Source organism: Notolepis coatsorum (assembly GCF_963971535.1).
Source record: "Notolepis coatsorum genome assembly, chromosome: 14".
Classification (NCBI taxonomy): domain Eukaryota; kingdom Metazoa; phylum Chordata; class Actinopteri; order Aulopiformes; family Paralepididae; genus Notolepis; species Notolepis coatsorum.
The window spans coordinates 101,686,349-101,712,224 of NC_140178.1; the positions used below are offsets into that span (position 1 = coordinate 101,686,349).

General features: G+C 43.0%; 1 protein-coding gene across 2 annotated transcripts in view; it reads right to left on the reverse strand.

The window, feature by feature from the left end:
• Positions 1–8,553: 8,553 nt before the first annotated feature.
• nherf1b (NHERF family PDZ scaffold protein 1b) overlaps positions 8,554–25,876 on the reverse strand; it is a 120,215-nt gene continuing 102,892 nt past the window's right edge. For both annotated transcript variants that reach the window (XM_084329683.1, XM_084329682.1), the window contains 3 exons: positions 21,107–21,153; positions 13,030–13,152; positions 8,554–12,613 (listed from right to left, as the gene is read on the reverse strand). In XM_084329683.1, coding sequence (XP_084185809.1) covers positions 12,467–12,613; positions 13,030–13,152; positions 21,107–21,153 — 317 coding nt within the window. In that variant the 3' untranslated portion in view covers positions 8,554–12,466. The remainder of the gene's footprint in view (positions 12,614–13,029; positions 13,153–21,106; positions 21,154–25,876) is intronic.

Here is a 25,876-nt window from a genome sequence, read left to right on the forward strand (position 1 = left end):
ACATAATAATTTGTGCTTCACCAACAAATTTGGTCAGCAGCCGCCACTGGTATGAGTGTAGCACTCATGTTCCACACTATTTGATGTACAATGTTGCCAGAGTTGTACCCGTCCTGCTTGCTTGTTGTTCACAATTAGTAAATCAGCTAAATGACTAAATGTAAATGTAATGAAACCATAACACTGACCTTGAGACAGCCCTCAGTCCCACCATACCTCACTGTCTCTTGTCTAAAGTTCCTGTTCAACATAGTGATGTTATAAACACTATGGCGACCGGACAGAGGATTGTAAACAAACCGATGTACTTTCTAAGAGCTTTATATATCATTTATAGTATTGCTATCTGTCCATTCTCATTGTCACTTGAGTGCATAAACCGTGCCTTCATAATGGCTTAAAGAAAATAAAAATCCATCGGTTGGTTGTCATTTTATAGCGTCGTGAATATAAGGTATATCGCGCTTTTCGTCTAGGCTTTTCTGCAGGAGGCTGCAAAAAAGGCTAAACGTTGGCGCCGTTATATCAAACGCCATTTCTGCTGTATATATACGAATGAAATAAAACAAACTGCGTAGCATCCGGACTATTACAGAGCATCTATGTATGAAATGGGGGCGGCGGGGAACGCCGATCAGTATTATTGATTAGCAATAGAGTGTGCGTTCCGGTAGCCAATGTCAGTAGTCTATCACGTTAGGTTATAAAACAATGTCCAATCCAGCTGTAATTTGGGGTAATATTATCATACCGTCAGGCCATGTGATCGCCGGCAGCATTTCCTCACCAGTCATCGGATTCTGGTAGATCGATATGCACATTGGCTAATCATAAATCCCATTATTCCACGCTTGAAAATATGTTCGGCAAGCTGATCAAAGATGGAGGGTATTCGTTTGGAATCAAGGCTCTATGATCCGCCCACAGGACTGTAAAAGCTATATATTTTTTTTTAAATCCCCTCAATGATACTGCAGTGGAGCGATGGCGCCCCTAAGCGGATCTGGCCTGTACTGCATGTTTCGAAAATCAAATATGTGGAAAGATCCTGCAAGTCGATCGGGGACCTAATAAGCGTTATAAAATATGGAATAAAACAATAACAACTCGTCACGAGTATACTCGTGGCTCTGGACCACAACGCATGGAATCGAAACACGTATATACTCGTGAACGGACGCCATAGTGTAAAGACCTGCTTCAGAACCACCGGCAGAGTCTAAAAAGGGTTTCATCTTGACTGATAATGAATCAGGCTCTTTAGTCATCCCCATTAATGTGTCTGCCACCCGGGGAAAGCTTTCTTACATTTGAATGTCAACACACTTATTTCTAAAGGGCAGCTAATTTTGTCTGAGTGTAAAAATTTACGAAATTACCATAATGATGTTTCTTCATACGTTTTATTTCTTAAAGGTGCACTGTGTAGTTTTGAGAGCGATAACTGTTTGCATTTTGGAGCCTGCTACTATAATTCAATTAATAAATTTATTAATAAATTAGTGTCTATCTCGCTTTATAATAAATTCTAAGAAAATTCTTTTTGAAGCACTATAAATGAGACAGAAGCCTAGCGGATGCTTCTTTGAATAGTAAATATATTTGTAAACAAGATTTATGACGCTGCAATTGTAAACAACAGTAAAATGGTAACCTTTCAATTTTGTGCATATATTGTGTAATGTACATATAGTTTCATATACCATATAATCTTTCCACTACGGAAGCGTATTGCTGCCAGTGCCACACCAGAAACAGACAAAAAAGATCAGTTTCACGTTATAACGTGATCACTTATTGTTTTAACATAAAACGTTTCACGTTATAACGTACCAACTTATCACATTTAAGGGAGTAGCTGTCAGGCCTGTACAGTAGCTATTTTGTAAATAGTCATTTATGACACAGCTAATGACTTTGCTCTCTAACCCTTTACATCCTTTTTCCCAGGCTTGTTAGCCCCATTGTGGCTGCCTTTGTCTTTTGTCTGCTTTTGTCTTTCGTCTTGCTTTTGTCTTTAGGCAAATCTACCTGCATACCAAGCCATGCGGTGGTGCGTCCCGTCAGTATGCTCTCCGTGGGGCCTCTGTGAAAGGCCCTCATGATGTGTGGCCCCATGCAGAACCGTTTCAGGCCATGGTTACACTGGGGAAAACAGCAATGTTTTGTTGCTGAATGATTACGTTTGCATGTCCAAGTTAAAAAGAAACGCCGTTTTGGCAGGAAAACGCGTTGTCCTAGTGGCAACGCTGAAAAGGTGTTTTCGTTTTGGAAACTCGCCAAAACTCGCCGACAATGGTGCCATGTAATCTGCGCGAGCCGGATACGGAGCCGTTCAGCCCAATGCCCATGCACAGTAGAGACCGACGCCAAATTCTCCCCCTCCCAGACCCACCCATGTCATGTCAACAAACCCTTACCACGCAAGAGTCCACCGCATGAGCAGCTCAGAGCTCCTCTTTCAACATAACAAGCATTAAACAAAATGGCCCAGTCATCTATTCACTTTTTTTTAATACATGAAGCGTTGTCTAATGTTATCTAGCTACTGATAGCTCCTGATATCAACGTCTGATATCATCAGTTTGGTGCTGGCTGGCTAGCATCGCTCGTTACTTTCAGACCCTGTTAGCTGCGGCTACCAACATGTTGTCAAGTTATTGTTATAAGGAGCCCAGTCCAAGCTACAACAGTCTGCATTCCCTTTTGTTAAATAATGTTTACATCCATTCATTCTGCTAGCATTAACGTTACCACTCTGCTAGCCACAATGCTATACTGTTATACTGGCATATCCCAATCACGTTAGCACGTAAGCTAACGAAATCGGCGATATTTTTGTGAGACTAAACTCCGCTCTTGGTGGTCAATTGTGTTGATGTTAGTTTTGTTTCATCAACAAATCATCAACAAATGAGGCAGAACACACAGTGAATGTATCCGTTTTTGTTTATTGCACTTTATCTCTTGCTGAAAAATAAATGCTATGTGGCTAAATGGCTCTTGCGAGGTATGAAGATGGTGGCTTTTGAGATTTTGAGCAGAATGTGGAGTGACTCACTCAACCTTTCTGATTGGTTGAAAATGGCCTTCATGTTTGAACTACATTGCCACCTACTGCTTTGGCATTGCACTACATGTATATACATCACTCAGTGGTCAGGAGACAAAACGATGTCTAACTTGCCTGCCATTACGTATAGCGTTCTGAAAAACGAAACTGAAACTGAAAACTGAAAACGAAAGTAACATGTGCGCCCAATTGCGTGACGCCTGTGTCTTTGCCCATTTCCGCCTCTAACAGCCTGCAAACTACCTAACGCCTAGTTTATCACTGGTTAAGCTTAGGCGACTCTTTCGAAGTTGGTTAAGGTTAGAGTTTGGAATCAGGGCTGGCGTTCTATCGCCCTGCTCTAAGACAAACTCTAACCTTAACCAACTTCGAAAGAGTGCCTAAGCTTAACCGGTGAAAGAAACAGGCGTCACACGATTGGCCGCACATGTCACACGACCAGAAACGTCAGTGGCCAATCAGATCGCAGAACGCAGAACTGGAAAAGTTGGTAAAAAACTAGACGCCTCCAGTCCAGCTTCTCGCTGATGTGAACTCTGAGGAACCTGAAGCTGTTGACTCGCTCCACTGCGACCCTGTTGATGTGGATGGGGTCACGCTCCACTGTGACCCTGTTGATGTGGATGGGGTCACGCTCCACTGTGACCCTGTTGATGTGGATGGGGTCATGCTCCACTGCGACCCTGTTGATGTGGATGGGGTCACGCTCCACTGTGACCCTGTTGATGTGGATGGGGTCATGCTCCACTGTGACCCTGTTGATGTGGATGGGGTCACGCTCCACTGCGACCCTGTTGATGTGGATGGGGTCACGCTCCACTGCGACCCTGTTGATGTGGATGGGGTCATGCTCCACTGTGACCCTGTTGATGTGGATGGGGTCACGCTCCACTGTGACCCTGTTGATGTGGATGGGGTCACGCTCCACTGTGACCCTGTTGATGTGGATGGGGTCACGCTTACAAAAAATATACAAAACATTTTCAGGGAAAATTATCTGAGAGGAGAGCTAAACTTTTTTTTTAACTCAGTGTCAGAACCAAAATGAAAAGTATGTGCATGATGTCAATCTGTGGGGTGGACTTGTGGCGTTAGAGCTAAAACAGAGTACAAACATAAATCAGTTAAAAAAGATGTACAAAAACTAAAGTCTTTCTTAAATGGGTATCTGGAAGAGGAAGTGTGTTGATTGGGAGTATGTGTAAGATGTAAATAAAAGTAAATTAAGAAATGATGTATATCATATGGTATTTTTTATTTAGTATATAGTATATATTATACATTACATATTTATAGGTATATTTATATATAAATGTATTGGATTGTATAGTGATACAGAGTTTATACATATAATTAACAATAGATTAAATTATAGTTTGTGATAGTTAAAAAGGGGTAGGAATAATAAAATAAAAAAGTGTATACTTCTTCCTACTCCTTTTTCGAACAGGGTAAACTAGGATTTGTTTATCTGTTTCTCTTTTTGTTGTCTTTTTTAATTATCTTTTGTATATTATGTCAAATGAACAGATATAATTTTGCTCCACTGTTGATGTGGATGGGGTCACGCTCCACTGTTGATGTGGATGGGGTCACGCTCCACTGTTGATGTGGATGGGGTCACGCTCCACTGTTGATGTGGATGGGGTCACGCTCCACTGTTGATGTGGATGGGGTCACGCTCCACTGTTGATGTGGATGGGGTCACGCTCCACTGTTGATGTGGATGGGGTCACGCTCCACTGTTGATGTGGATGGGGTCACGCTCCACTGTTGATGTGGATGGGGTCACGCTCCACTGTTGATGTGGATGGGGTCACGCTCCACTGTTGATGTGGATGGGGTCACGCTCCACTGTTGATGTGGATGGGGTCACGCTCCACTGTTGATGTGGATGGGGTCACGCTCCACTCCTCCCTGCCTGTAGTCGATGATCAGCTCCTTGGTCTTGTCAACGTTGAGTGAGGTTGTTTCCCTGGCAACACTTTGCCAGGTTCTCAGATGTATTTTAAACCCTTAAAATGGTTCTGTATTGAATAACATTTTGTATAAATATGTTTTTCCAACCAACATGCTCAATAAACTACTGAAGATGCATTGGCAGCATCTCTACACCTTCACCCTCATTGAGAATACAATAATTTACTGTATGAAAACGCAACCTACTGTGACCTACTCAGCTTTCTGCGTACGCTGAAACTAAAGGTGTCAAGTTACCACATACTACTACTGGACCGTGATAGGTTTGACCTGTTAGTGACATCACAGTTAGTGACATCACACATGCAACTCAAGATTTCAGGGAAGTACAGAGAAGCTCTCCCTCTCCAGGGGAAGAATGTGAAAAGACCACTCTGGTGACAAGTTCTGCACAAATAACAATCTGTACAGTCAAAGTCACAAATAACAATCTGTACAGTCAAAGTCACAAATAACAATCTGTACAGTCAAAGTCACAAATAACAATCTGTACAGTCAAAGTCACAAATAACAATCTGTACAGTCAAAGTCACAAATAACAATCTGTACAGTCAAAGTCACAAATAACAATCTGTACAGTCAAAGTCACAAATAACAATCTGTACAGTCAAAGTCACAAATAACAATCTGTACAGTCAAAGTCATGCCTCCAAGAGTTAACCATAGGAAAGAAAACACGTTTTTGAGTTCACACCAGGGGTGTAAAAATTACCCAGAAATTATAGTGAAAGTATGGGTACCGTCTCCAAATCATACTCAAGTAAAAGTCAGAGTATCTGGCTAAAAACACACTTGAGTAAAAGTCAAAAAGTTTCTACTTTTAAATGTACTTAAGTACTAAAAAGTTAAAGTAAAAACTTTTTGTCTGACTGTCTATTGACTATTCTTCTGACTGATTGATCTGTTTAATCAAAGATCCCCACTTTCTAGTCTTGCACAAGGACCAATCAGCATGGGTATGGGCGGGTTCATTTTCCATTGATGGGGATTTGTACCAAAAACAGTACTTAAGTATTGTAACGATTAACGAAGTATAATTACTCAAGTACTTTACACCCCTGGTTCACACTGCAAGCCTTAGGCCATGGTTAGACTAGGTGTTTTTGTGTTTGTTTTGAATACGTTTGCTGTCCCTGTTAGATAGAAATGCCGTTTTGGCAGGAAACGTTTTGGCCCTACTGAAAACGCTAAATTGTGTTTCCGTTTTGGAAAAACGCCTAAAAACTCCCCGACAACGTGTCGTGTAATCTGCGCGGAGCCGTTGTTGCTCAACGCCCATGCGCAGTAGATACCCACATCTGCGTGCGCTCACCAACGTCCGGTGACAACAGAGCTATAGCTACAGCTACCATGTGTTGTCAAGTTATTGTTATAAGGACCCCAGTCCAAGCTACAACAGTCTGCATTCCCTTAACAATTGTTTGTATTGAGCCGTATTGTATTGTACCCATTCTGCAATATGTTAAATAAAGTTTACATCCATTCATTCTGCTAGCATTAACGATTGCATGAGCAGCTGGCTAATGTTAGCTACCTACCATAGCTACCAGACCCTGTTAGCTCAGAGCTCATCTTTCAACATAACAAGCATTAAACAAAATGGCCCAGTCATCTACCGTAATTCCTCTAATAGTAACCCCGGCTTGTATTTGTTTCAACTGTAGTGGGTACCAGGCTTGTATTAGGAGGAGGCCTGTATAAGAGGGAGGCCTATATTTCAAATTTTCAAACGGATCATAATGAATAAATCAACATTTTGTGTCAGTTTGAACCCAGTAAAATGTACTGGGTTCATTTATTGAAACCAAGTACTGTATGAAATAGTAAACGGTGCAATTACAGGTGGTCACTGGTCATTTCAACATTTTCAAAGTGAAATCAAGTAACTAGCTCAGTATGCAGCTCAGTATATTAGTAACCCGGCTTGTATTAGGAGGCCGGCTTATAATTGCTTAGCTCAAGAGCGCACCCGGCCATTAATAGAGACCCGGCTTGTATTTGAGACCCGGTTACTATTAGAGGAATTACGGTATTCACCTTTGTTTAATACACAAGGCGTTGTCTCTAATCTTATCTAGCTACTGATAGCTCCCGATATCATCAGTTTGGTGCTGGCTGGCTAACGTTAGCTTCTAGCCACAATGCTATACTGTTATAATGGCATATTCCTATCGCGTTAGCATGTAAGCTAACAAAATCAGCGCCGATGAGATTAAACTCCGCTCTTGGTGGTCAATTGTGTTGATGATAGTTTTGTTTCATCAACAAATGAGAGGCAGAACACACAGTGAATGTATCCATTTTGTTTATTGCACTTTTATTACACTTTGCTGAAAAATAAGTGCTGCATTGGCTAAATAGCCGAGGCATTTAAAGATGGCGGCGTGTTGACATTTCTTTGCAGGAAGTGTATTGGCACATTCAAGTTCTGATTGGTTGAAAATTGCCTTCATGTTCGCCACCTACTGCCACCTACTGCTTTGGCAGTGTACTACATCACTGTGCTCAGGTGACAAAACGAAAGTTCTCAGGTTGCAAAACGAATGTCTGACTCGCCTACCGCTACGTTGCAACCTGGAAAAGCGAAACTCATCTTCAAAACGAAACGAAAACATCAGTCAGTCTAACCGCAGCCTTAGTGCTCCATTCTGATTTATCAGATTCCAGTGTGAACTGGCCTCACTCCTGAACTGATCCGCAAATTAACAATAAAGAAGATGGACGTAAAGATTGTGACAAACCTAGTGACATAAAAGTTGCATGAAGGTCGCATGACTGTTCAGACTGAGGTCACATGACTGTTCAGACTGAGGTCACATGACTGTTCAGACTGAGGTCACATGACTGTTCCGACTGAGGTCACATGACTGTTCCGACTGAGGTCACATGACTGTTCAGACTGAGGTCACATGACTGTTCAACTGAGGTCACATGACTGTTCCGACTGAGGTCACATGACTGTTCCGACTGAGGTCACATGACTGTTCAGACTGAGGTCACATGACTGTTCCGACTGAGGTCACATGACTGTTCCGACTGAGGTCGCATGACTGTTCCGACTGAGGTCACATGACTGTTCAGACTGAGGTCACATGACTGTTCCGACGGAGGTCACATGACTGTTCAGACTGAGGTCACATGACTGTTCAGACTGAGGTCACATGACTGTTCCGACAGGGATGTTTTCCCATTTGAGTGTAAATGGACTGTATTTATATACGTAGTGTTTTTATCCAAAGCGCTTGACAACTTATGCCTCACATTCACCCATTCACTCACACACCGATGGACCATGCAAGGTGCCAAACCTGCTCATCAGGAGCAGTTAGACTAAGCGTCTTTGCTCAAGGACACTTCGACATGCTGCCGGGAGGAGCCGGAATCGAACCGGGAACCTTCCGAATACCAGACGACTGCTCTACCTCCCGAGCCACTGTGTGTGTAAACAAGTGTAAATAAGTATGAATCAACTCCAAGACAAGAGACACTGTTACTGTGATTGACAAATTTATTACAGTATAGAAATAACTGCTTACACAAACTCAGAGCCTCCCCATATAATTCAATAACAATCAATAATTTTTTTTTAACTCACTGCCATATTTCTCAATACTGAACAAACGCATAATATCTAGTGAAGCGCAAAACATTATCTCAGACATACATTATATCAAAGTTACATACTTATGTTTTATAGACATCTATAGAAATGTGTAAAAAAATCTCTTAAAGCATTTTATTTGCCAGTAGCAATAAAAACATTGGAACACGCTGAAAATGTCAACAGAGTAGCAATAATATACACAGTGGTCATGATGGCATCACTACGCTATGGACGGCGCGGGTTACTTACATATTTCACATTTTCATCAAGGATTGGGATTATAACCACCAACATACAGAATCCACACGCGGAGCGCGGATGTGAAGTGATTGGCATTATTCTAGTAGCGGACGTTAGGTCCCTGTTAACCCTTTGCTTTCTTTCTGTCTCGGAATGTTCCAGAACTCTCACCAGAGACGCTCTACAAGGAGACGGAGCACCGCGGCGGTTTGGAACGGAGGAATCCGGAACGCTTAAAGATGGCGGCGACCTCAACTAAACTACTGGCTACAAAACCAACATTATTCAGAGAGAAAAAAGATTTAATGTGATGTGATTTATATTTTCGTTGAGTAACATTATGATTTGCTGCGTTTTGAAGTGAAATTTTAGTTTTTCAAAAGATGTTTTTAAAATGAATCACGATCGCTGCCAAAAGAATGGGAGTCATGCGGTGAGTGGTTGCTGTGGTAACTAAGGACTCTGTGGCGGGAACTGCTGGATGGCGCATGTGTAGAAGCTAGTCTAGGAGGGGAAAAAGGCTGGTTTCTATCACATAAATTCTCCTTTTTTTTACCAAACTAACCGTTCTGTGTTGTCAGTAATTTACCAGTAACTTCAAACACGAAAAAGAAAAAAACGGAAAAAATAATTCCTAGACACAGACGACTCCCCGCTCAAAGAGACAAGGCTCGGGCCTCCTTCGACAGAGTGAACCCACCTCTCCTTAGAGAGACCTCGACTCCATAGCTTGCAATGACGTCATCGTGACGTGACATCATCGTGACATCATCGCCAGAGCGTCAAGCTCTGACATCACACCGTGGTGATGGCACAGCTTCAAAGGGTTAATGATAGTAGAGCAGCTGGAGGATGAACTGATTGTCAACTACAACGACCCCACAGGCAGTACCTGGTTCTGACCAGCAGGGACTGTGAGGGGGTCACACACACATACATTACACACACGCACACACAGGCACACACACACACACACACACACACACACACACACACACACACACACACACACACACACACACACAGGCACACACACACACACAGGCACACACACACACACAGGCACACACACACACACACACACACACACACACACACACACACACACACACACACACACACACACACACACACACACACACACACACACACAGTACACACAGAGTACACACAGAGCCCGTCTCACTGTTCTGCGATGAACGCGTCTCTTTTCCGACTTCGATTAATTTACTTCAGAACGAGAACCGGTTGGCGCCGCTGCGTGGCTCTGGTTTCCGCGCACGTTGGATTTAATCTACTACAGATGACACCAGATGTCCTGGCTTTCTGCTGTGTTGTCACAATGAAATGTCATTTTATTTATTTCTATTTAACTGGAACAGAACAAATAGTTATTGACACTGACGGCCTGGCGAGAGGAAGAAAGGACAGGCTCTCGAAGGGGAACAGGGAAACAAGTGTAGTCGCAAAGGAAATGTACGAGACACTATAATGAAAGTTCTACCAAGCAGCAGAGGTTTTAGACTGAATCAACGTGCAGAATAGATTTTTTAATTTTTTTTTTATGTTGAATCATTATCACAGGGATAAATACCCTGAATCTAAATGATAATAGCTAGGGCTGTACTGAATGTCATTTTTTACATTCGAAGCTTCTATTGAAGTTTTCGAATGAAGCTTCGAATGTCTGTTGTCATATTTTATGACATAATCATAATAATAAAAAATAAAAATAAAGGATTTTTAAATATCCTCAAACAAAATCCTCAATTTGAATAAAGTGATTAAATGTGATTAAATTAGTCTTTTTATTTGATTAAATCAACTTTCTTTAACGAATAGAACTCGTCAGTGTCGTCAACATAAATAACAATCAAGGCTCACGGTTGGTACCAAAGTGATGGTGACGTCTTGATGGAGCGCCGAGTGCCAAGCGGATGCAGACAGGCTACATCATTTATGATAAATGTTTTATTTACATTTTTATGATGAGTCATATACTATAATAGTATAATACTATAATATTAGTGTAGCCTAATATTTATCTGCAACTGTGAAGAAAAACCCTATTGGTTTAAACAGAATGAATAGACACATAAAAAAATAAAAAATTTAAATATATAATATCAAATTAAAAAAATTCTAATGTTGATTTAGAATTCGAATGTCAACGTTATGAATGAAGCGTGGAAGCTTGGAGCTATTCGGTACAGCCCTAGTAACCATAGTAACCAGTGACCTGACAGTCGAGCTCACGGGACCCTTTCTGTTGAGACATGTGCTTCGCAACGATAAAAAAAAAAAACGCAATATGCAATAAATCTGACAATTATAAAAAGATATTGATCTGGTCTAGCTGTTCTCTTTCCAACGTTGGCATATGCGTCTCGACGTGTTAGTAGTACATTGTTTATAGCAATCTGGAATAAAATAATAATAAGAATCTGAGTGTAGAACTATATCTTACATATCGTCTCGTGCTCCTCTCTGACCAATAGTCGATTAAACCACTGGCTTTATGTGAAAATGACTCGTAAAAATACGAAGCTTTGAAAAAGCCTCTCTCTCTCTCTTCTGATATCCATGTGATACCAGTGTGTGTGTGTGTGTGTGTGTGTGTGTGTGTGTGTGTGTGTGTGTGTGTGTGTGTGTGTGTGTGTACAGGACATTCTCATATTTTAAATGTCCTATCTAGATATTTTGATACCCCAGAAAGATGTCGGCTAATATGATAATATGATTTTGAAACATCCAATATTGACATCAAAATTTAAATGTTACACACCTTCTCGCACTCAACTAAACGTAACCTTTTCTACACACTGTCTCAACCTGAGCCTTTTTCTCCTCGTCTCACCTCAACCTGAGCCCAGCCAGAGTGAGGCACCCAATGGGAGACTCGTGCTCAGATCAACATTATTTGTGTCTGTCAAAATGTCAAATAGGACCTATAAATATGACAACATATTAGGGCTGACCCCGACTAGTCGAATAGTCGACTAATCGACCCAAAGGAGCCGTAGTCGACTGACAACCTCTTAGTCGAATGAGAAAAAAAAATATATATATTTTTTGTCATTCTTTCCAAAAGCAAAGAGGCCTAGAAGCGTGGCTAACGCTAATGGCGCGCATACCAGTGAGGCTAACTGCCTAAGAAAACAGGCACAGAGGCACTGAAAGAGGATTTCACCCATCTAATGAACACACTAGACTAGACAAATATCAAGATGTATCCATCAGTGGACCAGTTGCATGCTTTTGCAGAGGACAAGAAGCCTTCAGTCGACTCCTTCAGACATTAAGCACCCCCCACAGCCCAAATGGAATGATCACAAATATATATATATATTATATATATATTTTTTCTTCTTTTTGCATTTAGGGGGGTAGTCGACTACCAGCCGACTATCGGCACATTTTGGCCAATCAAAGTCGACTATACAAATCCTTAGTCGGGGACAGGCCTACAACATATTGATTGGTGTGCATGTGTGAGTGCGTTCTTGTGTGTGTGTGTGTGTGTGTGTGTGTGTGTGTGTGTGTGTGTGTGTGTGTGGTGTGGAGCTGCTCTATAGATTACTGAACAGTTCATTCTTCTTGGTCCAGTCCATGGGCGGGGCTCTCTTGTTGGATCGCTTCAGGTGGGCCCGCTCCTTGACCTGCTGCAGAGACAGGTTCAGACCCGGGATGGCATCCATGATCACCTGCTCACTCTCCTGAAGGGGGGGGGGGGGCAGATTGATTGATTGATTGATTGATATTTTTGCGTCCAACCCTCATGGGTTTATAACTTATAAGACACAAATACTACCGTTGCAGTGTTCCGTTTTTACATTACACATACATGTGTAATACATGATCTAAATACAGATTACATAAATACATATTACCGGGTATTTTACCAGTTATCAACGTTTTTAGAGAGAGAGAGAGAGAGAGAGAGAGAGAGAGAGAGAGAGAGAGAGAGAGAGAGAGAGAGAGAGAGAGAGAGAAAGCTGGTTAATCTGTACTAAACTGTAGATTTTGGACTCTTAATTGTTCTGAGCAGAGAGAAACATGGTTCTGGATGACACCTCTGCATCTGATCAGGAGGCGACAGTCAAAATGTTATGAAACATGAATGAAGCCTGACCTCTGGAGGCGTGTTGGAGGGCGGGGGGGCGCAGAGGGAGGCGTTGGAGGAGGCGCTGGAGGGAGACGGGCTGACGGACAGGTTGGAGTCTCTCTCTGCCTCTTTGGCCACTCGACCGTTCAGCTGGGGATGACAGACGAGACATTAGGCTACTATAATTATTACATTAGTTTATGATCACAATCACTAATACATATATTATTATTATTAATAATAATAATAATAATAATAATAACACTTATTAATATATATTAACAATAATAACAACAACAGTAATAATAATAACTATAATAATAACAACAACAACAACAATAATAATAATTACTATTATGAATATACTGTATGAATAATAATAAAAATAATAACAACAACAACGAAAATTATTATAATTTGGATTTATACATTGCTTTACAAGGCAATAAAAAAAGACACAAGGAATAAACTAAATAAATAGTAATAACCAAAAAAAGCACAGGGAGACAACTAGAGGCCGTGAACAGGTGAACAGGTGAACAGGGCCTTCTTGAAGGAGTCAAATTATTAGGCTGCAATTATTATATACATTTATTATCACAATTACTAATACGTATATATATATTATGATTGATCTTGTTGAAATGAAGCCTTTACTAAGAGAACAGAACAGAACAACAACAACAACAACAACAACAACAACAACAACAACAACAACAACAACAACAACAACATTACATCAGGGCCCCATTCCCCGTACCCGGCTAACTGAGTTAGCCGGATAATTTTCAGCATAGCTTGACTTAAGCCAGACATCTCCGTTCCCCGACGTCGGATTTTCTAAATCGCCATGGTAACAAATCAGAAAGTTTGAACCTGGTCGAGGGCAGGGTTAAGTTCAGTTAGCTGGATGAACCATTGCCACACCCTCGCAAAGAAATGCCAGCTCGCTTCCTGAAATAATTACCACAGTGTAGATCTGCATTATACCATTCTAAATAATGTTTTTGTGCTTCGTTTTCCTAGAGGGGGCTTTTGAAATGTAAAATAATAGACCTAAATGCTGATAATAAATCATATTCAGCCTATAGATTTACTTTGTCCTAAATAATGCACGTCATAGTTATACGGATATGGCGCTCGCTCATCGCGGCACACAGGTTATTTTAATAACGGAGCATTGCAAATGTGAATCCGGCAGGGATATTTTTTATGAATGAAACCTATTGGGCGTTTGGCTCTGATTAGTTTCATATTCTCTGCTGTGGATGTATTTGCTTAACGGAGCGCCCGGATTGTGTTTCATTCAAGCATAAATTGAAGTGTCTATGCGTGGATTGTGGATTATGATTGAATTACGAGGAATCTGAATCTGTGGATTGTTGAATTGTATCACTGTCACTCACACGTTATTGTGATATTGTAACTGGGATTAAAATGTCTGATGAGATGCGCTGTTTGACGGATTTGAGAAATTGAATGAGCCGTTGACATTAATGCATTTGAGAAAATGCATTTATCTGTTCAAGCACTGTTATCTGATGATGAACATGTGTCACTGGTATAAACCAAAGGTTAATCAATTCAATGCATATGGATTATGTCCGAAACAGATTAAAACCTGATTAATAGTGAAACTGTATAGCCGGCTCCAAGCCTCTCTGTTATTTCGGGGGTCGCGCCTTGAAAACTGTATTTATATAAAGTACATGTTACCTAAGCCGAGCGCATACAGTACAGTCAGTACAGATATCCTCATATCTATTAATTCATATCAATTAGATACTCTTTGGGCTTGTTTGTATCTACTTATTCTGAAAGAGTTTAACTAATTATTTTCGCTAGCAATAGATCTCATTCGATTATTCATTGGCCTACTGCCAGCAGGCACATTTAAAGAAATATAATCTGATTGATTGGGGGTAATGAGGGACTTAACATTAGCCTATAGATTATTAACTTGTCGGTGAGGCTATTGAGCCGTACTGTATTGTACCCATTCTGCAATCTGTTAATAAAGTTTTAAATCAATCAATCAATCAATCAATGTCGTTAGAAAATCAGGATTTCTGCTATCGACACCTGCTGTCTTTTCAGCTGAGGCGGCCGCGCGCACTGATCCTGAGTATCAAGTCTGGTTCGAATTAACGAGACTGAATCCACCTTCGAGGAACAGGGAAAGCATGGATTCAAACATCAGGTTAATTGAATCTGGATAATGGGACTTTTGATCGACTTAGTTGAACCAGGTACGGGGAATAGGGCCCAGATGAGGAGCCAGCAACTGCAACAGGTTGCTGGCTTTTGTCTGGGTGCAGTATTTTATTTCTCCACAAGGGGGAGACCATGCCTATTGATTGTAAGCAGCTTTCCTGTATTTAAATCCACTCTCTAAGTTCCCACAGAATCAGAATAAGCCCACTGGTCTGCTGGGGCTCAAGGCATTAAAGACGACTCAATCCCTCGCCCTCTAGCAAAAGGATCTCTCACCCCGGAGTCGCCTTCTGCCCTGACCTCTGACCTCTTTAACCCTTAAAGTGCCATTGAACTTGTAATTCACCATTCGTCCGCTACATGCAGAGGCTACAGTGGCCTGATATGGGTTTCATTTTGCACACTTGGCAAAATGTCAAACCTAAGCCTATTGAGATTTCACAATAACTGTATCTCATTTCTCATCCTCTAGATCAGGGGTCGGCAACCTGCGGCTCCGGAGCTGCATGCGGCTCTTTAGCCAATCAGCTGCAACTCCCTGGTAATTTTTTTTTCCTTTTTCCTTTTTTTTCCTTTCTTATTTTGGAGATCGATGTCATACTGTGACACTGAAATGAAAAAATATTTCATCAACTAAAATATTACTAAACTAAAATATTTCATCAACTAAAATATTTCATCAACTAAAATATACAGTACGTCACACCCCGTGCCTCTCCCTGCCGTCTGCAAGTGGCTAATCTTGAGTTTCCGACCCCCCAGTAAGCTAACCGTGGATAAATCCAAAAAAAGGAAAGTCTGAGGAAAATAGAGGGTTTAATTCAGCGTGGACAGATTAATTTGCTTTCACGACTAACGATGCAGGCTTACCTGTATGCCTGATATGTGGTGAGAAACAACAAAAAATTTACTTTTTCTTTTATAGATTTTCCACAAATAAGGGAAGGACTCAAATAGAGCTGCATACTGTAGTTCAGGGTTTTATTTCAAAATAGGTCTACAGATGCCAGTGTTTTTTCTCCTCTTCAGTGTTTTATTTCAAAGTAGGTCTACACATGGTAGTCTGTTTTCAAAGTGGACTACTTTTTATTTTATAAATGTTCCACAAATAAGGGAAATATACCTGAATAGTTCAGGGTTTTATTCCAAAGTCGGTCTACAGACACCAGTGTTTTGTCTCCTCTTCTGTGTTTTATTTAAAAATAGGTCTACACAGCCAGTATTTTTTCTCCTCTTCATAAGAGTTTGAGGTTTTCCTTTGTTATAACAACAGGTAAAAACAGCAATAAAAAGTCTAAATCTTTCTTTTTGTTGCTTTATAATCCCATTAATGCAACAAACTGTGTGCTATAAGTATAAAGTATAATACATCGCAAATTACTTTGGGTATGCAATTGTCAGGTGTTTTATGCTAAATGTGGGGTATGCTTGGGGATAACTATATATAAAATGTTATACACTGTGTTATCTTCATTTGAAGGGTAAATTGGTTTTGCGGCTCCAGAGGAATTTTATTTTGTGGGAGGGGGGGGAAAATGGCTCTTTTGATAGTAAAGGTTGCTGACCCCTGCTCTAGATGGTAACTAAATAACAGAAGTCTATTTCCGTTCTCTGGGTTCATTTAGCATAATTTGGCCAAACGCCAAGCTGTAGGAAACAACAGTAAGTAACTGTATCTAAAAATCTACTCAGTTTCTCATCCTCCAGTTGTGAAATAAACAAGTTCTTCTTCTTCTTCTACAGTATTTACACAGCTGTGATGTTATCCCATCTCATTAACACTGAGGAACAGAACAAGCTAACCGTAAAAGAGTATTTTCTGGTATTTACTACTAGAGAGGGCCTATAATAATCACAAACATCCTGTCCGAGCAGATTTATTTACTCTCTCTCTCTCTCTCTCTCTCTCTCTCTCTCTCTCTCTCTCTCTCTCTCTCTCTCTCTCTCTCTCTCTCTCTCTCTCTCTCTACGAACAGCAGCATGTGTATTTACAAAGCTTTTACTGTAGTTGTGTACACAATGCAAACACATTCACACTCGTAGAAGAGTCTGAATGTATGATGCATCTGTGTGTCTGTGTGTGTGTGCGTGTGTGTGCGTGTGTGTGTGTGTGTGTGTGTGTGTGTGTGTGTGCATGTGCGTGTGTGTGTGTGTGTGTGAGTGTGTGTGTGTGCCAAACAAACAAATTGCCAAATATTGCTCTGTCTCAGCTATTATTGGCAGTTTAGCCGCATGGAGAAGGATGTGGTGTACCCTTAAGTGTTCAGTGCTGCTTGGCCCCAATACATTTGATTCCCTGTTTATGTAATATAATTTGTGGAACCAAATAAAGTATTAATGTGTGTGTGTGTGTGTGTGTGCGTGTGCGTGTGCATGTGCATGTGGTGTCGGCTAGTCTGTCCCCTTGAGGATTATACCCCACATACCTCTGTGGGATTAAAGGAATCTGCTTCATTCTCCACACTTCAACTCAGTGTGTGGTTCCTAGCTTCAAACTGTGCCACAGACTCCATCAGCATTAGCCTTGTGCTTTCCGTCACGTAAGAGGTGGATCACGTCTTGTGCAGCTTAACGCGTCGGGTATCGACTCTGTCAGGGGCTTTATTCCCACCTTGAGGTAGAACTCTGTACTGTACTCACGCTACCGTAAGGCAGCTTTGGATAAAAACTTAAAAGTGTCCCCCAAACTAAGATTTACATTTACATTTAGTCATTTAGCTAACGCTTTTATCCAAAGCAACATACAAGTTCTGTACAATAAGTCAGCAGGAAGGGAAGGGTACAACGCTGGCAGCTAGCTGGTATTGTTCGTCAAACAGTGTAGAACTTGAGAGCTTTTTTTTCAGATATTGATTGAATAACTGTGTTTTTAGTTGACGGTGGAACATTTTGCTGGTTTCACCTGTCCTGACTGTGATGGTTTCAGCTGTCCTGACTGTGATGGTTTCAGCTGTCCTGACTGTGATGGTGTCAGCTGTCCTGACTGTGATGGTTTCAGCCATCCTGACTGTGATGGTTTCAGCCATCCTGACTGTGATGGTTTCAGCCATCCTGACTGTGATGGTTTCAGCTGTCTGTCCTGACTGTGATGGTTTCAGCCATCCTGACTGTGGTGGTTTCAGCTGTCCTGACTGTGATGGTTTCAGCTGTCCTGACTGTGATGGTTTCATCTTTCCTGACTGTGATGGTTTCAGCTGTCCTGACTGTGGTGGTTTCATCTTTCCTGACTGTGATGGTTTCAGCTGTCCAGTGTCCTGACTGTGATGGTTTCAGCTGTCCTGACTGTGATAGTTTCAGCTGTCCTGACTGTGATGGTTTCAGCTGTCCTGACTGTGATGGTTTCAGCTGTCCTGACTGTGATGGTTTCAGCTGTCCTGACTGTGATGGTTTCAGCCGTCCTGACTGTGATGGTTTCACCTGTCCTGACTGTGATGGTTTCAGCTGTCCTGACTGTGATGGTTTCAGCTGTCTGTCCTGACTGATGGTTTCAGCTGTCCTGACTGTGATGGTTTCAGCTGTCCTGACTGTGATGGTTTCAGCTGTCCTGACTGTGATGGTTTCAGCTGTCCTGACTGTGATGGTTTCACCTGTCCTGACTGTGATGGTTTCAGCTGTCCTGACTGTGATGGTTTCAGCTGTCCTGACTGTGGTGGTTTCATCTTCCCTGACTGTGATGGTTTCAGCTGTCTGTCCTGACTGTGATGGTTTCAGCTGTCCTGACTGTGATGGTTTCATCTGTCCTGACTGTGATGGTTTCAGCTGTCCTGACTGTGATAGTTTCATCTGTCCTGACTGTGATGGTTTCAGCTGTCCTGACTGATGGTTTCACCTGTCCTGACTGTGATGGTTTCAGCTGTCCTGACTGTGATAGTTTCATCTGTCCTGACTGTGATGGTTTCAGCTGTCCTGACTGTGGTGGTTTCAGCTGTCCTGACTGTGATGGTTTCAGCTGTCCTGACTGTGATAGTTTCATCTTTCCCGACTGTGATAGTTTCAGCTGTCCTGACTGTGATGGTTTCAGCTGTCCTGACTGTGATGGTTTCAGCTGTCCTGACTGTGATGGTTTCAGTTGTCCTGACTGTGATGGTTTCAGCTGTCCTGACTGTGATGGTTTCAGTTGTCCTGACTGTGATAGTTTCAGCTGTCCTGACTGTGATGGTTTCAGCTGTCCTGACTGTGGTGGTTTCAGCTGTCCTGACTGTGATGGTTTCAGTTGTCCTGACTGTGATGGTTTCAGCTGTCCTGACTGTGATGGTTTCAGCTGTCCTGACTGTGATGGTTTCAGCTGTCCTGACTGTGATGGTTTCAGCTGTCCTGACTGTGATGGTTTCAGCTGTCCTGACTGTGATAGTTTCATCTTTCCCGACTGTGATGGTTTCAGCTATCCTGACTGTGATAGTTTCAGCTGTCCTGACTGTGATGGTTTCAGCTGTCCTGACTGTGATAGTTTCAGCTGTCCTGACTGTGATGGTTTCAGTTGTCCTGACTGTGATAGTTTCAGCTGTCCTGACTGTGATGGTTTCATCTGTCCTGACTGTGATAGTTTCAGCTGTCCTGACTGTGATGGTTTCAGCTGTCTGTCCTGACTGTGATGGTTTCAGCTGTCCTGACTGTGATGGTTTCAGCTGTCCTGACTGTGATGGTTTCAGCTGTCCTGACTGTGATGGTTTCAGCTGTCCTGACTGTGATGGTTTCAGCTGTCCTGACTGTGATGGTTTCAGCTGTCCTGACTGTGATGGTTTCAGCTGTCCTGACTGTGATGGTTTCAGCTGTCCTGACTGTGGTGGTTTCAGCTGTCCTGACTGTGATGGTTTCAGCTGTCCTGACTGTGATAGTTTCATCTTTCCCGACTGTGATGGTTTCAGTTGTCCTGACTGTGATGGTTTCAGCTGTCCTGACTGTGATGGTTTCAGCTGTCCTGACTGTGATAGTTTCATCTTTCCTGACTGTGATGGTTTCAGCTATCCTGACTGTGATAGTTTCAGGAGGGGCGGCATTGTTCATCAATCAGTGTTGAATCAGTGTGCATAGTAGTATTAGTATAGTATTATAGTAGACATTATTAGCATGATAGGCAGTAGTAGCATGATAAGTATAGTAACATAGTAGTAAAGTACATAACAGTAAAAGACAGTTAGAAGGTTAGGTCAGTACTATCGATTATCAAGATATAATAAGAAGGGCGGCTGGGTGGCACAGCGGAGATTGCGCTAGTCACCAATGCAAGAGACTCCGGTCTCGAATCCGGGTGTCAGCATTGCCTCTGGCTTGGGCCAGTCGTCATACTATCTCAATTGGCAGAGGTAGCGGGTGGAAGTCGATGGGTGGGGATTGGACGTTGTGGACAGCGACTCCTACAGGAAGTATCGGGGGCAGCGTGAGCCTCCCACACGTTACTCCTCGCCACTGAGAGTGTGCTGTCTGGTGAAAAGATGCGACAGGCTGCCTCCTCGTGTACCGGAGGGGACACGTGATGCAAGGCTTCTATCCTCCCTACGACCGACCAGTGGGAGGCATAGTCGAGCAACATTCAAGACAGGGGAGGGGAGAATTGGAAATACGAAATTGGGATGGGAGAAAAATAGAAAAATAAGGAGAAAAAGTGGATAAAAAAAAAAGATATAATAAGAAATCTAGAGTGTTGCCAAAAATCGGCAGCCACAAATGAACTCTCCGCTCAGCGCTCACTCGCACGGCATGACGCAACACAAGAGGGACGAGAGTCATTACAACCCAGCAGAGATTGAACTCAGCGCACCATTCATCTCTCTCTCTCTCTCCCCCTCTCTCTCTCTCTCTCTCTCTCTCTCTCTCTCTCCCCCTCTCTCTCCCCCTCTCTCTCTCTCTCTCTCTCTCTCTCTCTCTCTCTCTCTCTCTCTCTCTCTCTCACCTTCTCCTCCTCCATGTCTCCATTGACGACAGGCTCAGGCAGATGTCCTGTAAGCAGAAGAAAAACAAAACACACCGATGATCAGTCAAACTAATTCAAACCACAAACACATTCTTAGTCCAGGAACATACAGTAAACTCCCCGATTATAGCACATGTAGATAGAGCACACAATAACAAACAAAACAATGTAGTCATTCTTATAGCACATGTATAGAGCATAATCCTGACATACAGTAACTCCCCTCTTATCAATCAATCAATCAATCAATCAATCAATCAATCAATCAAATGTATTTATATAGCACGTTTAAACATGACGCTTGTCAACCAAAGTGCTTCACATAGCTAAGCTAAGAACAAAGAAAAGTATAAAAAAAATAATAATAATAATAATAATAAATCAACGGATAGACAAAGGAAAAACAGAACAACACGTCAACAAGTACGGCAAGAGTCAAAGTGAGTCAGGGAAGGCCAGGCGATATAGGTGGGTTTTGAGTTTTGATTTAAAAGACTCGATGGAGGGGGCAGATTTAATGGACATGGGGATGCTGTTCCAGAGGTCAGGGGCTGCGACCGCAAAAGCACATCCCCCCCTAGACTTGAAGTTAGACCTACGGGTGGTTAGGAGACCCTTATCAGCCGATCTGAGGGCCCTGGCGTTGGTATAGGGGGTGAGGAGGTCTGCTAGATAAGCAGGGGCCTTACCATTTAGGGCTTTGTAAACCAACAAAAGGACCTTGAAGTCTATTCTAAAGCGCACCGGGAGCCAGTGAAGGGAGGCAAGTACAGGGGTGATGTGAGCTCTCTTCCGGGTACCTGTGAGCAGTCTAGCGGCAGCGTTTTGTTACGTGTTATAGCACATGTAGATAGAGAGCACACAATAACAAACAAAACAACATACAGTCAATCCACTGTAAAGGACCGTAAAAAAGAAATGCAGCCAATCAAACGATGCGTGGCAGTAAAACACACCACCGGGCGGCTGGCTCAAGTACCGGCGGTTAGCGCCTTTGTCTTCCACCCGCCAAGCCGCCCATAATATACCTTCATGAAGCCCGTCGGGTCTCAACACACTCTCTGCTCCGCAGCTCTCTACGTTCTGAACCAGCAGAGCAGAGCAGTTCCATCGTCCCGCTGGATCAAGAGTCTACCTACACGGTCTCGCCTTTCATCCAGCCGACGCCTGCTCCGTTACATAGAACAGGTATGTGTATAGGCCATGTATTATTCACCCGCGGGTTCATCTTCGCTCAGATGATCAGCGACCCGCGGGAGGAATATCTGGAATCATACCCCCCCCTCTGCAGCCCCCACTGCAGGCCTTCTAGGTTACATATCAAATACCCCGCGGTGAAATATTGATCTCCCTGCGGCTGAAGCACAGCACAGATCTTTAGATGACCAGACGCGCTCTCGCTCGTACGCGATACACACAATTCCCACCGCTATAAAGATCCCATTTGAACGAAAGAGTTCTACTATAGAACACCTCCACAAGTCCACATAGAAAAAACGGAGAGGACGCCCTAGCGACGCCCCCCTAGCAACCCCATCCTCAGAGATGCTACAAGAACCGGTGCTCCTCTTACCTTCCATCGTCAGCAGACGGAGACAGAGAGAGAGAGAGAGAGAGAGAGAGAGAGAGAGAGAGAGACAGAGGTTCCTACAGGTAACCCTGTTGATATGACAAGAGGTACCGACTTATCGATAACTCTGTTAATAACGGCAGATGGAGCTCCGGCCCGGGGCTGTTCTGAGACCAGCGTTCCTTCCTCCTCGCTGACTCTGAAGAGGAGGCTCTTCAGTCCTAACGCAGCTCCCGCTCCGTGCTCCAGGCTGAGGGGCCACTCAGAGCCAAGCGCCTAGGAAACGGCCTAACAAAGGGGCTGGCCAGGAGGGGTGGTGAGAGGGAGGCCAGTGTGTACCCGTGTGTGTGTGTGTGTGTGTGTGTGTGTGTGTGTGTGTGTGTGTGTGTGTGTGTGTGTGTGTGTGTGTGTGTGTGTGTGTGTGTGTGTGTGTGTGTGTGTGTGTGTGTGTGTGTGTGTGTGGGTGCCCTCTGAGTGAGTGGGCAGCCCCATGACGTGCGGTTAGTTACCTGGGCAACACCTCAGTGGAATTTCTCTCCCGTTGAAGGCTCTTCCATTCTGGGTCTGAGAGGACCAGCGCAGAGACACACGTCTCTCTCTCTCTCTCTCTCTCTCTCTCTCTCTCTCTCTGGGTTCAGTAAAAACATACATTCGACGCATGTTTTACAGACGGCATGTTGTCACAGAGACAAGAGCGCGGCGCCGCGCGGGACAAGCACCTGTCACTCGTCCCGTTCCGTTGCTGTGTGTTACATTGGGTGGGAGTAGCTCTGGCCTGTGGCGTGTGAGAAGACACAGGGACAAGATGGAGTGTAACTACACTGTTACCTTACAGTTTAAACTAACCCTAACCATAACCACACTGTTACCTTAAACTAACCCTAACCCTAACCATAACACTAACACTAACCTTAACCCTAACTTTCTATGATCACAGTATTGCTGTGTTAGTATCAGGGTGGGTGTCTTGGTCTAGTGGTGAGAGCCCTCACCCCCCACCACCAGCATTGTTAGTTTGATCGTGACTTATCTTTGGGACTTTCACAGATACAAAGCGTTAATATATTACCTATTTATAAAAAATAATACCTTTTTGTTCCTGTGGTTCTGTGATGAGAGCGTGTTGGTGTGACAGTACACAGGAACCTCTCTGTCACAACAGAGACACGGAACGCTGTGTCTTTTACTGGATACGCTGTAAAAGCAGCTGTCAGGTGAGACCCTATAACTGTCAGGTGAGACCCTATAACTGTCCTCCACCCTCTCTGTCAGGTGAGACCCTATAACTGTCAGGTGAGACCCTATAACTGTCCTCCACCCTCTCTGTCAGGTGAGACCCTATAACTGTCAGGTGAGACCCTATAACTGTCCTCCACCCTCTCTGTCAGGTGAGACCCTATAACTGTCAGGTGAGACCCTATAACTGTCCTCCACCCTCTCTGTCAGGTGAGACCCTATAACTGTCAGGTGAGACCCTATAACTGTCCTCCACCCTCTCTGTCCGCTGTCACACTGGAGGAATGTTTGCAGCCTTATTGTTGGCATTCAGCCCATCTCTCTCTCTCTCTCTCTCTCTCTCTCTCTCTCTCTCTCTCTCTCTCTCTCTCTCTCCTCCGCTAGGCTGTGCACGAGTACTGGAACATCACAACACTGTAAAGACTTGTCTCTGTAGGTACACACACACACACACACACACACACACACACACACACACATGCACGCACGCATGCACGTACACACACACACACACACACACACAAACACACGCATTCACACACACAGACACATGTGTGTACTGTACTATTACAGGTATTGAAATGAACTTCCTTATACAAAGAAATGCATAGGTTATGCAGCCCCAGAGCCCTTCAGCAACTGGGGGGTTTGAAATTAAATTACTGTTAAATTGAAATGATATAAAACATGTACTCTTAAATAAGTTTTTTAATTATAAAAAATATATAATAATAATAATAATAATAATAATAACAAAAAAAAATAATAATAATAATATCGATACTTGCCATCCTTGTAACGATACAGTATCGCCATGCAAAGTATCGCGATACTATACTGTATCGATATTTTCTCCCACCACTACTACACACACGGTTAAACATGTAGCATACAGTACTGTATAGAAATACACACACGCACGCACGCACACGCACACACGCACGCACACGCACACACACACACACACACACACACACACACACACACACACACACACACACACACACACACACACACACACACAGGGACGTGCACAGGACTTTAGAGGGGCAGGTGCTCAAAGGCTGAAAAGGGCACCGTACCTGTGTGTGTTAGAGCAGAGCGCGCGAAGCGTGCAAGCCCGATTTTTGGGGGCCCTTTTTGGGCAGGGGGCCCCTTTTATGCTTTTTGGGGGGTTTTGGTGATCAAATATTGAATATTGAACTATAATAATCAGTGCAGGGGCTCACTTATCCTTGAAAGACACTTTTATTACTGACTTAAAAGGCTCATACATCTCCATAAATGTTCAGGGGGGAGGGAATAAGTGCTTACCCTACAGACCCCAATGAAGTGCTGTTATTCTGTATTGTTTAATATAAATGCCTTTTTTATTCCAATCCCGATTTGTATTTGATTCCCAAATCCCATCGGACTTGACTTCTTCGTGTGCCTCAGTGAGTGTAATACCAGCATTCAACTGTATGCGCCACAGCGGTTTCTATCATCATCATCATCATCACCACCCACGCTATGCATAAAATATATAGGTCCGTGGAGAGGCACGCTGAGGAGGCCGTGCAAATGCAATGGAATACGGGGCATCTCTCTCTCTTTACCTAATATTTTGATTCTATCCTGACATTTTTCAGTTGGAAGGGCAATCTATATGCGCAACGGTAAACATATATATTATTTTTTAAATGGCACTTTTTACGAGGCTCAAAAGGGCAGGTGCTCGAGCACCCCTTGGGCTCTATGTGTGCACGTGCGCATACACACAGACACATACATGGTTAAATATGTAGCATACAGTACTGTATAGAAACACACTCTGTCTGTCTGTCTGTCTGTCTGTCTGTCTGTCTGTCTGTCTGTCTGTCTGTCTGTCTGTCTGTCTGTCTGTCTGTCTGTCTGTCTGTCTGTCTGTCTGTCTGTCTGTCTGTCTGTCTGTCTGTCTGTCT